Genomic DNA, 14,300 nt, shown 5'->3' on the forward strand with positions numbered 1-14,300 from the left:
ATAAAAAATATGGTAATGTTCAACCCGATGAAGTGAATTTGATCACTGGCTTATGCAGTTCAGGGTCATGGGTAGCTGGAGCCTATCCCAGCTGACTTTAGAACACATTTCAAACCCCGAGCCCTTGAATAGGACAAATGCCGAAAAACCAGCAAACTGTCTTTTTGTTTTGTTGAGCCGACTGAAAACTAAATATTGCATTTATTACTCACCGGCTGTTGGATTGTAACGTGCATCTCATTACACCATTTGAAGGCGTTGTAATCGCCATGTAAAATGGCTAATGCTATAATCTTTAGCATATCTATGGCAAATCCAGAGAATTGTGAAAAGTTGCGACTTACTGTACTTTCTAGTGCCGTTTTCTTGCTTTGTTGGGATAGAAAATTGTAGCATCAGCGAGGGTTAGTTTGGCTCTGAGTGCTTGTTTACCAGCCGGCGCCGAGTCGCATGCAACTAAAGTAGTGAAATGTGGCACCGTTTGATTTGACAAAAGCTGTCAAGTTGTCATGTTGTGTAAATGCTCAATAAAAAGAGAATACAACAAATCCTTCTCAACTTATATTCAATTGAATAGACTGCAAAGACAAGATATTTAACATTCAAACTGGGAAACTTTGTTATTTATTGCAAATAATCATGAACTTAGAATGTAATGGCAGCAGCACATTGCAAAAAAAGGCATTTTTACCACTGTGTTACATGGCCTTTCCTTTTAACAACACTTATTTTTTAAGCTTTTCAGGTGGAATTCTTTCCCATTCCTGCTTGATGTACAGCTTAAGTTGTTCAACAGTCTCCCTTCTCATATTTTAGACGCCACACATTTTCAATGTCTGGACTACAGGCAGGCCAGTCTAGTACCCGCACTCTTTTACTATGAAGCCACGTTGTTGTAACACCTGGCTTGGCATTGTCTTGCTGAAATAAGCAGGGGCGTCCATGAAAACGTATGTAAAGCTGTATGTACCTTTCAGCATTAATGGTGCCTTCACAGATGTGTAAGTTACCCACGTCTTGGCCACTAATACACCCCCATACCATCACACATGCTGCCTTTTACACTTTGGGTCTACAACAGTCCGGATGGTTCTCCGGAGGACACCACGTCCACAGTTTCCAAAAACAATGTGAAATGTGGACTCGTCAACACACAAAACACTTTTCCACTTAGCATCAGTCCATCTTAGATGAGCTCAGGCCAGCGAAGTCGGCTGCGTTTCTGGGTGTTGTTGATAAATGGCTTTGGCTTTGCATAGTAGAGTTTTAACTTGCACTTACAGATGTAGCGACCAACTGTAGTTACTGACAGTGGTTTTCCAAAGTGTTCCTGAGCCCATGTGGTGATATCCTTTACACACTGATGTCACTTTTTGATGCAGTACCGCCTGAAGGATCGAAGGTCATGGGCATTCAATGTTGGTTTTCAGCCTTGCCGCTTACGTGCAGTGATTTCTCCAGATTCTCTGAACCTTTTGATGATATTACGGAGCGTAGATGGTGAAATCCCTAAATTCCTTGTTGAGAAATGTTGTTGTTCAACAATTTGCTCAGGCATTTGTTGACAAAGTGGTGACCCTCGCCCCCGTCCTTGTTTGTGAATGACTGGAAGCTGCTTTTATAGCCAATCATGGCACCCACCTGTTCCCAATTAGCCTGTTCACCTGTGGGATGTTCCAAATAAGTCTTTGATGAGCATTCCTCAACTTTCTCACTCTTTTTTGCCACTTGTGCCAGCTTTTTTTAAACATTTTGCAGCCATCAAATTCCAAATGAGCTAATATTTGCAAAAAACAACAAAGTTTCTCAGTGTGAACATGAAATATCTTGTCTTTGCAGTCTATTCTATTGAATATAAGTTGAAAAGGATTTGTTGTATTCTCTTTTTATTTACCATTTACACAACGTGACAACTTGACTGCTTTTGTAGTTTGTACACGAATATGTACCTCGTAGTACTGACGGAATTTTGGCGGTTCCCTTAAAAGTACTAAATCCAGAAGTCATCCGTAGACTTCTGTCTTTTAACATTTAAGAATGTTATAAAAAGTATTTGACAATGTCATAGAGCAATCAAAGTTGTACATTTATGTATTTAGCAAAGACTAATTTGGGCAGAGCGCTCAAGGACATCTTTCAGGTCTGGTGCTCATAGTAGACCAGCTAACTTGCAGGATATCCCTCATGCAGTTGTTGTTGTTTGCATTTGCAACTTATTACTTTGCATTTGTTTTTCGTGCTGCAGCGTTGAGATTGCAGCATTTTTTATATTGTTTCTATTGATTGTGGATCATGTTAGTGCTTGGAGTGTTGCTCCATGAGCATCTCAGTGGGTGTACTTATTATTCATGCATATTACCAATGCAGGCAACAACTGAATATTATCAACATACTACCAATGCAGTGAATATTATCAACATATTACCAATGCAGTGAATATTATCAACATATTACCAATGCAGGCAGCAAGTGAATATTATCAACATATTACCAATGCAGTGAATATTATCAACATATTACCAATGCAGGCAGCAAGTGAATATTATCAACATATTACCAATGCAAGCAACAAGTGAATATTATCAACATATTACCAATGCAGTGAATATTATCAACATATTACCAATGCAGGCAACAACTGAATATTATCAACATACTACCAATGCAGTGAATATTATCAACATATTACCAATGCAGTGAATATTATCAACATATTACCAATGCAGGCAGCAAGTGAATATTATCAACATATTACCAATGCAGTGAATATTATCAACATATTACCAATGCAGGCAGCAAGTGAATATTATCAACATATTACCAATGCAAGCAACAAGTGAATATTATCAACATATTACCAATGCAGTGAATATTATCAACATATTACCAATGCAGGCAACAAGTGAATATTATCAACATATTACCAATGCAGGCAACAAGTGAATATTATCAACATATTACCAATGCAGTGAATATTATCAACATATTACCAATGCAGGCAACAAGTGAATATTATCAACATATTACCAATGCAGGCAACAAGTGAATATTATCAACATATTACCAATGCAGTGAATATTATCAACATATTACCAATGCAGGCAACAACTGGATATTATCAACATATTACCAATGCAGTGAATATTATCAACATATTACCAATGCAGGCAACAAGTGAATATTATCAACATATTACCAATGCAGGCAACAAGTGAATATTATCAACATATTACCAATGCAGGCAACAAGTGAATATTATCAACATATTACTAATGCAGACAACAAGTGAATATTATCAACATACTACCAATGCAGACAACAAGTGAATATTATCAACATATTACCAATGCAGTGAATATTATCAACATACTACCAATGCAGGCAACAAGTGAATATTATCAACATATTACCAATGCAGTGAATATTATCAACATATTACCAATGCAGACAACAAGTGAATATTATCAACATATTACCAATGCAGGCAACAAGTGAATATTATCAACATATTACCAATGCAGTTAATATTATCAACATATTACCAATGCAGTGAATATTATCAACATATTACCAATGCAGTGAATATTATCAACATATTACCAATGCAGGCAACAAGTGAATATTATCAACATATTACCAATGCAGTGAATATTATCAACATATTACCAATGCAGACAACAAGTGAATATTATCAACATATTACCAATGCAGTGAATAGTATCAACATATTACCAATACAGGCAACAAGTGAATATTATCAACATATTACCAATGCAGTGAATATTATCAACATATTACCAATGCAGTGAATATTATCAACATATTACCAAAGCAGTGAATATTATCAACATATTACCAATGCAGGCAACAACTGAATATTATCAACATATTACCAATGCAGTGAACATTATCAACATATTACCAATGCAGTGAATAGTATCAACATATTACCAATGCAGGCAACAACTGAATATTATCAACATATTACCAATGCAGTGAATATTATCAACATATTACCAATGCAGACAACAAGTGAATATTATCAACATATTACCAATGCAGTGAATATTATCAACATATTACCAATGCAGGCAACAAGTGAATATTATCAACATATTACCAATGCAGTGAATATTATCAACATATTACCAATGCAGACAACAAGTGAATATTATCAACATATTACCAATGCAGTGAATATTATCAACATATTACCAATGCAGGCAACAAGTGAATATTATCAACATATTACCAATGCAGTGAATATTATCAACATATTACCAATGCAGACAACAAGTGAATATTATCAACATATTACCAATGCAGGCAACAAGTGAATATTATCAACATATTACCAATGCAGTGAATATTATCAACATATTACCAATGCAGACAACAAGTGAATATTATCAACATATTACCAATGCAGTGAATATTATCAACATATTACCAATGCAGTGAATATTATCAACATATTACCAATGCAGTGAATATTATCAACATATTACCAATGCAGGCAACAAGTGAATATTATCAACATATTACCAATGCAGTGAATATTATCAACATATTACCAATGCAGACAACAAGTGAATATTATCAACATATTACCAATGCAGGCAACAAGTGAATATTATCAACATATTACCAATGCAGTGAATATTATCAACATATTACCAATGCAGACAACAAGTGAATATTATCAACATATTACCAATGCAGTGAATATTATCAACATATTACCAATGCAGTGAATATTATCAACATATTACCAATGCAGTGAATATTATCAACATATTACCAATGCAGACAACAAGTGAATATTATCAACATATTACCAATGCAGTGAACATTATCAACATATTACCAATGCAGTGAATAGTATCAACATATTACCAATGCAGGCAACAACTGAATATTATCAACATATTACCAATGCAGTGAATATTATCAACATATTACCAATGCAGTGAATATTATCAACATATTACCAATGCAGACAACAACTGAATATTATCAACATATTACCAATGCAGTGAATATTATCAACATATTACCAATGCAGTGAATAGTATCAACATATTACCAATGCAGTGAATATTATCAACATATTACCAATGCAGTGAATATTATCAACATATTACCAATGCAGACAACAAGTGAATATTATCAAGTGTGTGACATGTTAGTCGCCTTCCTGCTTGTAAAGCAAATCGTCTTCCGACATTATTTTGCCCAAAGGAAGTTTCTGGAGCTGCAAACATTTGAGTGACTAATGTGAAGTTGCCTTTACCACATTTGTCACTTTCAGGCTCTAATGAATGACTCAGTGTACATTTTGTTTGTGGCGATAGCATTAAGGTGCCGTCGGAGTGTTTGTGCGAGGAGATTTAACAGCGGACGGGATTTATTAGCGCGCTCCATTAAGAAATGGAGTGAAGGTGGAAACATCTAAATGGGAGAACGAGGAGAAGATGAATGACAGTATTAGTAAGTTGAATGTGTGGTCTCTCCATAAAATGTTGTGTTGTGATTAGGATGCACGTCACAGCGTGGCTGCGGGCTTTTTAAAAGCATTCACTTGTGATTCCACACAATTGAAGTCATCACATGCTCTGATTCCAATGGAAACTGCCAGAATGAAGCCTTTAGTCTTCAGTTGCAGGAACAAGGCCAATTATTTCTCTCTTTTTAGGAGCACAGGCCCAGAGCTTGAATGCTATTAGCCGCATTTCTAATACATGTTTTTTTAGCTTTTTTGTTTTTTCACTTCTATAAATCATGGAGGAAGAATTCTGGGCGCAATATTTTGCACAAGTATAATCTTATCACCTACTTTTTACCATATTACTCCCTCTATGCAATTTTAAAATCTTTTGTTTACATATTGTGATAAATATTGACATTAGAGTATTGGTTTGGTCCATTTTAAAGATGATTCTTGTAACTATTGTTTTTAATTATACAAGCAACAAATCAAGACAAGTAATAGTAAAGTTAATAGTTTGCATAAAGATTATTCAGTATTATAAAGGAGCCCGCCAGATTCCAGCTACAAACACGAGTATTTAAGTCAGGGGTGTCCAAGTCATGTTCGATGGGGGCCACATGGAGACAAATCTACTCCCAAGTGGGCCAAACTGGTCAAATCACGGCAAGATAACTTCAAAATTGTCATGTCTGTGATCATGTTTTTGTTTGGCCATGCTCAGTTTGGGTTTTGGACTCTTTTTAGTTCCTGTTAGTGCACTCTTGTTTGTTTTGTTTCCGTGACAACTTATTAGTTTCACCTGTTTCACGTTTTGGACTCGCGCACCTGGTGCCAATCATGTCATTGTTATTTAAGCCTGTCAGTTTCTGTTGGCCGTCCTGGCGACATCACCTCTGTTACGTCTACTACCCATGATACTCATGTTTATCATAGTTCATGCTGTTCGTTCTTCTTTATTTTATGTCCATAGTTTTGCCTTTGTGCTAGTCCTTGTTTTCTTTAGCCAAGTTTGTACTTCTGCCTTGTGCGGGCTTTTTGTTCACTCTTTTTGTTCACACTTTTTGTTCACACTTTTTGTTAGTGTTAAAAATAAATCATGTCCCTACCTTCACGCCATGTCCACTCCAACTATTCTTGCATCTCGGGAAAACAAACACGCCATAGTCCACGTCGTGACAAAATAAAGACAATTTCAGATTGTTTTCTTGGTTTAAAAATAGAACAAACACATTCTGAAAAATGTACACATCATAATGTTGTTGTTTTTTATACTTACATGTTGCGGTTGATAGTATTCTATCTTTATTTGTCCTTATTTATACTTTCTGAATAAATGATGTGATAGTGTTCATCAGTCAACTCATTGGTGTTCATTTTCAATCTATCAAGATGAATAATCATTTTGCAATGCATTCATCTACCCACTGCCAATGCAGTCTGCTGAAAATGATGAAAGTGCCACTCTACATAGTCGCTGACGCTGTGGTCAAAGTTGGAATTGCCAAACATGAAATACATCCATTTAATAAAGTCAAATACAAATAAGGCAACAAGAGAAGTATCCCACACTTCTCTTTTGTAAAGTAAATGTGTACAGTGGATATAGATCATCTGCATCAACTATATGATTTGCCTGAGTGGCTGGACAAGATAATAATAATAAAGTTGGAATTGCCACAAAACACATTTTAAGATATTCAACACTGTCCTGCCATCTGGCGGCTAAAGTGGATAGTGCACCCACCATTTCGTCACGTTTCATGCGTCAGGTAAACCGAGACGAATGGGGCCATATGATCTCCACAGTAGATTTTAGGCAATGTAGTCCATCGCTGATTGTAATTATTAGATTAGATTCAGCTGGAGTACTCTCCCGGTCTCTCCTCAATTGCAATTGTTCAAGCTAACAAGATGACAAGCTAACAAGTTAAATGCTAAACGCAAACCAAATGTAATACCTAAATGCTTCACACACTAATTAAATGATAACATGAATAAGTACCCTATCAATTAGCTCTCCTTATCATTGATTAGTATCAATGATAAGGAGAGCTAATTGATAGCACACATGAAATGGAATCAGAGTCCCAGTCTCTTTAGCCTGGTGGTCGTCAATGTGCTATTTTTAAAGTACCACTGATAGTCACACCCTCTGTGTTTGAACCATCCCCTTGTACCACCCCCGGGAGGTGAGGGGAGCAGTGAGCAGCAGCGGTGGCAGTGCTCAGGAATCAATTTGGTGATTTAACCCCCAATTCCAACCCTTGATGCTGAGTTCCAAGCAGGGAGGTAATGGCTAGTCTTTGGTATGACTCGGCCAGGGTTTGAACTCACAACCTACCAATCTCAGGGCCGACACTCGAACCATAAGTCTGACCCGGCCAGGGTTCGAACTCACGACCTACCGATCTCAGGGCCGACACTCTAACCACAAGGCCACTGAGCTGTTTGTATAGACTTTAGAGTTTTTGTAAATGCTCATTTTCGACTTTATGCATATGTTTGTGTTTACGAGTCATGTTGTGTCCACACAGATGTGACACAGGCAATGCAGGTGACATCTACAGGCCCACAGACCGTCCAAAAGGCCCAAGGAGAAACTTTCCAGTTGGGGTGCACCTACACGCCCGGAGTCCAAGACACCGGTGAGTTGGACATTGAGTGGTCCAACCTCAGCCCAGACATGACGCAGAAAGACAAGCTGGTATGTGTACTATGAATAAACACACTAATGTTGTGTCTTAGCAAATAAAGAGCCAGTCGCTAGTAAAACCTGCTTTTCTCTCTTGTGATGACTCATGTTTGTGTCCCAGATCTTGGCCTACACGGGAGGCCAAATGATCAACTATGACTCCAGCCTCTCCAAAAGGCTGAGCCTGGTAGGAGACCTCAAGCAGGGGGACGCCTCCATCTCTCTGGCTGACGTCAGGCTGTCAGATACAGCCACCTACCAGTGCAAAGTCAAGAAGGGCCAGGGTGTCGACACGCGGAAAGTAACTCTCGTGGTGATGGGTGAGGAAGGATTCTTCAAACGGGTTCAACCTGTTTTGTTTGTCACCTCCTGCACCGATGGAATTTGTTTGGAAAGTTGTCTTCCAGCTCCCAACAACATTTCATTGTTTTCCCTCGCCAGTTCCCCCCTCTGTACCAAAATGTTGGGTTGACGGCAAGGAGGAGAAAGGCGGTCCTGTCTCCCTCCGTTGCAAATCATACCAGGGATCGTCGCCTCTCACGTATACTTGGACCAGAGAAAGCGGGGGTGCGATGCCACCCGTCCAGGCACTGGATATGGAAGGTAGCGGCTGAAACCTTATCATACAACAATAGACTTAATGACGTGTCCAATCTGAATGTGTTTTTTTATGAAGCGGCGCAGACCGGGGAGCTTTTGATCAAGAACCACTCAAACAGCCTAGTTGGAACTTACATGTGTGAGGCCAAAAACCCCGTTGGCAAGACGCAGTGCAGATATTCACTGAAGGCACACAACCGTGAGTAACAGACGGGCGGCATCAGCCCTCATTTTACTTTCTGAATCCTATTACATATTTGGTGTATAGCTCTAAATATACAAATCGTGACCCAGTTAAATATGTAACCACTTTGACAAAAACACAAGAGTAAATGTTGGACACGGATGAATAAGAAGTTCCAGCCTTGACAGAAGTCCATAGTTTAGGAAAAGGTTTGTACACTTTGAACACAACATAAAGTGCAATACTGTACATCAAACTAACTAAAATACCAAAGGTGATGAATCAAATTTCTGTTTAATAACAAAGCTGAACTGTCCTTCTTCTTATGCAGCAGCCACACACACACACACACACACACACACACACACACACACACACACACACACATACACTGTCACTAGGTGTGTGGTGCAATTACAGTCTGAAACCACAAACTCAACTCAAACAGCCAAGTTGCTACAATGATTTGAAATAGAAAAAAATACATCCACTTTACCTTTTTGGTTCATCCTCTTTGTGTGAAAGGGGGAGGGAAGAGGCAGTGGCAACAACGCTGTGGATACTTCTGGAATGTTTCAAGCCACGCATTGTTTGTCCTTTGCTTCCTTTGTACTTATATTGATCCCCCAAACTAGAAAAATGAGACCCTCTTCCTGAAACCTAATAATCGGGGTAATGATGGACTCAGACTTGAACTTTAATAGCAGACTTGCCAACTTGAATTTTAACCCAAAGAAAACCAAATCAATTTGACTTCCATGATGCATCAGACGGGTGTGGTGTAGCAGTTTCTGAGGTTCAACTTAGATCAAGTGGCAAGTGGGCAAAACAAACTCACAATGCTGTACTCTAATTAGATTAAATCTTGTTGATTTTGTAATTTAGCACTGAAAATAAATAATAAATACATGCTTGACAATCTCCTTAGAATGAAAGCTCCACCCCACATGGGAAGAATCCAAAGAAGCTTGGATAATAATGACTTTGCCTCATTCATGTATCATTTTAATCCAGTGATTGTTGTCTGCATTAGGTGGGCACAACTGGAAAGTTGAGATGCTTTACCATACAAAAAAATGACAATTTAAATGCTACAAAATCCATCACTCATCTGGGCTCAGCTTCTTAATCCTAAATCCAAAATCCGTTCCTGGCCTTGATATGGATCATACCAAAACATTCAAGGATGCAAATTTGTCTCTCTGATCTCTTGTTTTATGAAATAATCCATGCCAGTTCTGGACCGGTTGCTTAGTTTTCACATTCAAAGGCTTGTGGTTCAAATTGTCTTCTGAAGTCAGCTGGGATAGGCTCCAGCTAGTAGCTACCCATCACCCTGAACATAAGGCGGGGAGTCCTAACCACGGTCAGATCCTAATTCACTTCATTGGACTGAACAACAAGAAATATATGTTTGTGTATATATTAGGGTTGTACGTTATACCAGTATTAGTATAGTATCGCGATACTAATGAATCATGTTCGGTACTATAGTGACTCTAAAAAGTACTGGTTTATTTAAAGACAAACTTGCAATAAGAAACATATGCTTAATGTACTCTAAGATTTGTTGTTAAAATAAAGCCAATAATGCAATTTGTGGTCCCCTTTATTTAGAAAACTATCAAAATAATTTGGGTACCGGTACCGAAATATTGGTATCGGGACCACACTAGTATCTACATCTTCCAGTGATGTGTAGTGACAGGCAGGACACTTAAATGTTGCTCCACTGGATGGCAGAAGGAATGTATACCATTTCTGGTCTCGGGGTCTTGCATGTTCTCCCCTTGAATGTACTCCGGCTTCCTCCCACCTCCAAAGACATGCACCTGGGGATAGGCCCCTCCCACCTCCAAAGACATGCACCTGGGGATAGGCTCCTCCCACCTCCAAAGACATGCACCTGGGGATAGGCTCCTCCCAGTGTATGTCCACTTTTGACCAGGACGGTGTATGCCTGGGCTCAATAAGGGTGCTACAACAAGTGGTAGGAGATGGATGAAGTATAATATTAACAAAGTGTGTCGTCCATCATCACATCCTATCTTGCAGCCACGGATAAAGTGGGCGTGATAGTCGGTGCCGTGATCGGGGCTCTCCTCCTGCTCCTCCTCCTCCTGCTCCTCATCTGGCTGCTGGTCTGCTGCTGCCACAAGCGTCGCTACGAGAAAGAGGTTGCAAATGAAATCAGGTACAGAAAATCCCAGAGCGGTTTTTAGAGCGTTGATTAAGCAAACAGTTCCTGAAAGAGATGTGTTCCTCCAGAGAGGACACCCACGCCCCAGAGGGCCAACCCCCCAGCAGGAACTCCAGCTACCGCTCAGTGCTGGGCTACCGCACCCACCCGGGTGTGTCCTACAGCTCCGTGGGGAACCGCCTGCCGAGTGTCAACGAGTCTAATGGCAGCAACAGTGACAAGGGATCAGCGGGGATGAGGCGGCTTTCTCCCCTCAAATATGACAGTCGCTATGGTTACCCTGTGTAACCACAACTCATGCACTTGATGGACTTACTTTAATGAACTCTAGCTTTTAGCAGCACTTCTTGGCGGGAAAACAGCAGCATGTTTAACACCAGAACGGTGACACGTTATTTAAACTGTCACCTCCAATATACTGGAGTGGATGCTCTTCATCATGCACTGTAACATGTACTGTATGTGGGTATGGACATCATCTTACCTTCATCTATGCAAGATGTACATAGCTTGGACAGTGGGACCTCCATGTTTGTCCTACAAAGACCTAACCCAGGGGCCGGCAACCCAAAATGTGGAAAGAGCCATATTGGATCAAATATACATCAAACTAATCTGTCTGGAGCCGCAAAAAATGAAAGGCTGTATATAAGTGTTATAATGAAGGCAACACAGGATGTAAGTGTCTATATTAGCTATAATAGCCTACTATCAAAATGACTGTGTGTCGCAGGCTGACGCAAATCTTCGTTGACAGAAATGTTGAAATGTAATATTTATTCTACACATTTTTACAACATTGGAAAACATTAGTAAAAGTTCTCAGAGGGTGAGATAACTCCTGGAAATAAAAGGTATAGATGTGTGTGTCCAAGTTCAAGGAAACGTCAGGCTGTCTTCTTCTAATGGATTTATTACAATCTTTGCAAGATTGTTTGCTGTGGTCTGGAACAACATGGCACACAACTATGAGAAATGCAGCCAATATTACATACAGATAATGTGTCATGACACGTGCATGTATACATTTACATGAGTAAAGGAAATTAAATGAGCTCAAATATAGCTACAAACAAGGCCTGATGATGCAATATGTACATACAGCTAGCCTAAATAGCATGTTAGCATCGATTAGCTTGCAGTCATGCACTGACCAAATATGTCTGATTAGCACTCCAACAAGTCAACAACATCAACAAAGCTCACCTTTGGGCATTCACACACAGTATAAAACATTTGGTGGACAAAATGAGACAAAGAAGGAGTGGCATAAAACACGTCTTTCTGTGGCAGCGTCGGAGAAAGTTGTACATGTAAACAAACTGTTGCGTGTCATTCCACACGACGGTGAGTTCAAGGGCCGCTGAAATGAGTAGGACAAAAGGATGTTCACCAAATAGTGTCATCAGTGCAGCAGACACACAAACATATTCAACTGTGGACTTTCTAACAATTAGCAGATATTTCTCACCCCATTTTCTTTCCATTTCCATACATTTTTGAAAAAGCTCCACGGAGCCACCAGGACGGCGCTGAAGAGCCGCATGAACACACAGAAAAGTAGCAAAGATGTGAAATATGGATTGAAATGTGAAATGTAACCCAACTTGTGGTGAATGAATGACTGGAGATTGCTGTGAGGATGACACTTGACGTCTTCATTAGCAGCAACTAATGTGGGAGCGCTTGAAGCCAGCCTTTAAAATGCAGGAAGTCATTCTGCTGCTAACTAATTACCATTTTCTCTTCTGATGACACGCGTAAACAAGAGCAGACTTTCACTTTCACTTTCACTTTCTCATGGCCTCGCTCTAGGAATTTGCCTCCTAGAAAATGACATTGGGACAAAGTTGTGTTTCTTTTCCTGCACGGCAACCAGCAGACTATGCATGTGCACCACAGTTAGCTCACAATAGACAATAATAATAATGAATAACATTATATATAATATATGAATAATATAAATATATTCTACATATATTCTACATTTAAGTGCAGTCAAGAAGGAACATATGCATTATAAAGTCTGATGGCTGTCAGTATGAAGGACCTCCTGTGTGGTTCCGTGTTGCATTCTGGGAGTCTGAGTCTTCCACTGATCGTGCTCATTCTCTCCGCCAGGTCCGAGTGTAGTGGGTGGGAGGTGGTGTCCATCATGTGAGTGTAGTGGGTGGGAGGTGTTGTCCATCATGTGAGTGTAGTGGGTGGGAGGTGTTGTCCATCATGTGAGTGTAGTGGGTGGGAGGTGTTGTCCATAATGTGAGTGTAGTGGGTGGGAGGTGTTGTCCATCATGTGAGTGTAGTGGGTGGGAGGTGTTGTCCATCATGTGAGTGTAGTGGGTGGGAGGTGTTGTCCATAATGTGAGTGTAGTGGGTGGGAGGTGTTGTCCATCATGTGAGTGTAGTGGGTGGGAGGTGTTGTCCATCATGTGAGTGTAGTGGGTGGGAGGTGTTGTCCATAATGCGAGTGTAGTGGGTGGGAGGTGTTGTCCATAATGTGAGTGTAGTGGGTGGGAGGTGGTGTGCATAATGTGAGTGTAGTGGGTGGGAGGTGGTGTCCATAATGTGAGTGTAGTGGGTGGGAGGTGTTGTCCATCATGTGAGTGTAGTGGGTGGGAGGTGTTGTCCATCATGTGAGTGTAGTGGGTGGGAGGTGGTGTCCATAATGTGAGTGTAGTGGGTGGGAGGTGTTGTCCATCATGTGAGTGTAGTGGGTGGGAGGTGTTGTCCATCATGTGAGTGTAGTGGGTGGGAGGTGTTGTCCATCATGTGAGTGTAGTGGGTGGGAGGTGTTGTCCATAATGTGAGTGTAGTGGGTGGGAGGTGTTGTCCATCATGTGAGTGTAGTGGGTGGGAGGTGTTGTCCATCATGTGAGTGTAGTGGGTGGGAGGTGTTGTCCATCATGTGAGTGTAGTGGGTGGGAGGTGTTGTCCATCATGCGAGTGTAGTGGGTGGGAGGTGTTGTCCATCATGTGAGTGTAGTGGGTGGGAGGTGTTGTCCATCATGTGAGTGTAGTGGTTGGGAGGTGTTGTCCATAATGTGAGTGTAGTGGGTGGGAGGTGTTGTCCATAATGTGAGTGTAGTGGGTGGGAGGTGTTGTCCATCATGTGAGTGTAGTGGGTGGGAGGTGT

General features: G+C 40.2%; 1 protein-coding gene across 2 annotated transcripts in view; it reads left to right on the forward strand.

Moving 5' to 3' along the window:
- LOC133651694 (coxsackievirus and adenovirus receptor homolog) overlaps positions 1–12,028 on the forward strand; it is a 13,548-nt gene extending 1,520 nt beyond the window's left edge. For both annotated transcript variants that reach the window (XM_062049726.1, XM_062049725.1), the window contains exons 3-8: positions 8,026–8,195; positions 8,305–8,503; positions 8,625–8,786; positions 8,860–8,982; positions 11,023–11,161; positions 11,236–12,028. In XM_062049726.1, the coding sequence (XP_061905710.1) occupies positions 8,026–8,195; positions 8,305–8,503; positions 8,625–8,786; positions 8,860–8,982; positions 11,023–11,161; positions 11,236–11,455 (1,013 nt within the window). In that variant the 3' untranslated portion in view covers positions 11,456–12,028. The remainder of the gene's footprint in view (positions 1–8,025; positions 8,196–8,304; positions 8,504–8,624; positions 8,787–8,859; positions 8,983–11,022; positions 11,162–11,235) is intronic.
- The last annotated feature ends 2,272 nt before the right edge of the window (positions 12,029–14,300 follow it).

The sequence above is a fragment of the Entelurus aequoreus genome, linkage group LG06, assembly GCF_033978785.1.
Source record: "Entelurus aequoreus isolate RoL-2023_Sb linkage group LG06, RoL_Eaeq_v1.1, whole genome shotgun sequence".
NCBI lineage: Eukaryota > Metazoa > Chordata > Actinopteri > Syngnathiformes > Syngnathidae > Entelurus > Entelurus aequoreus.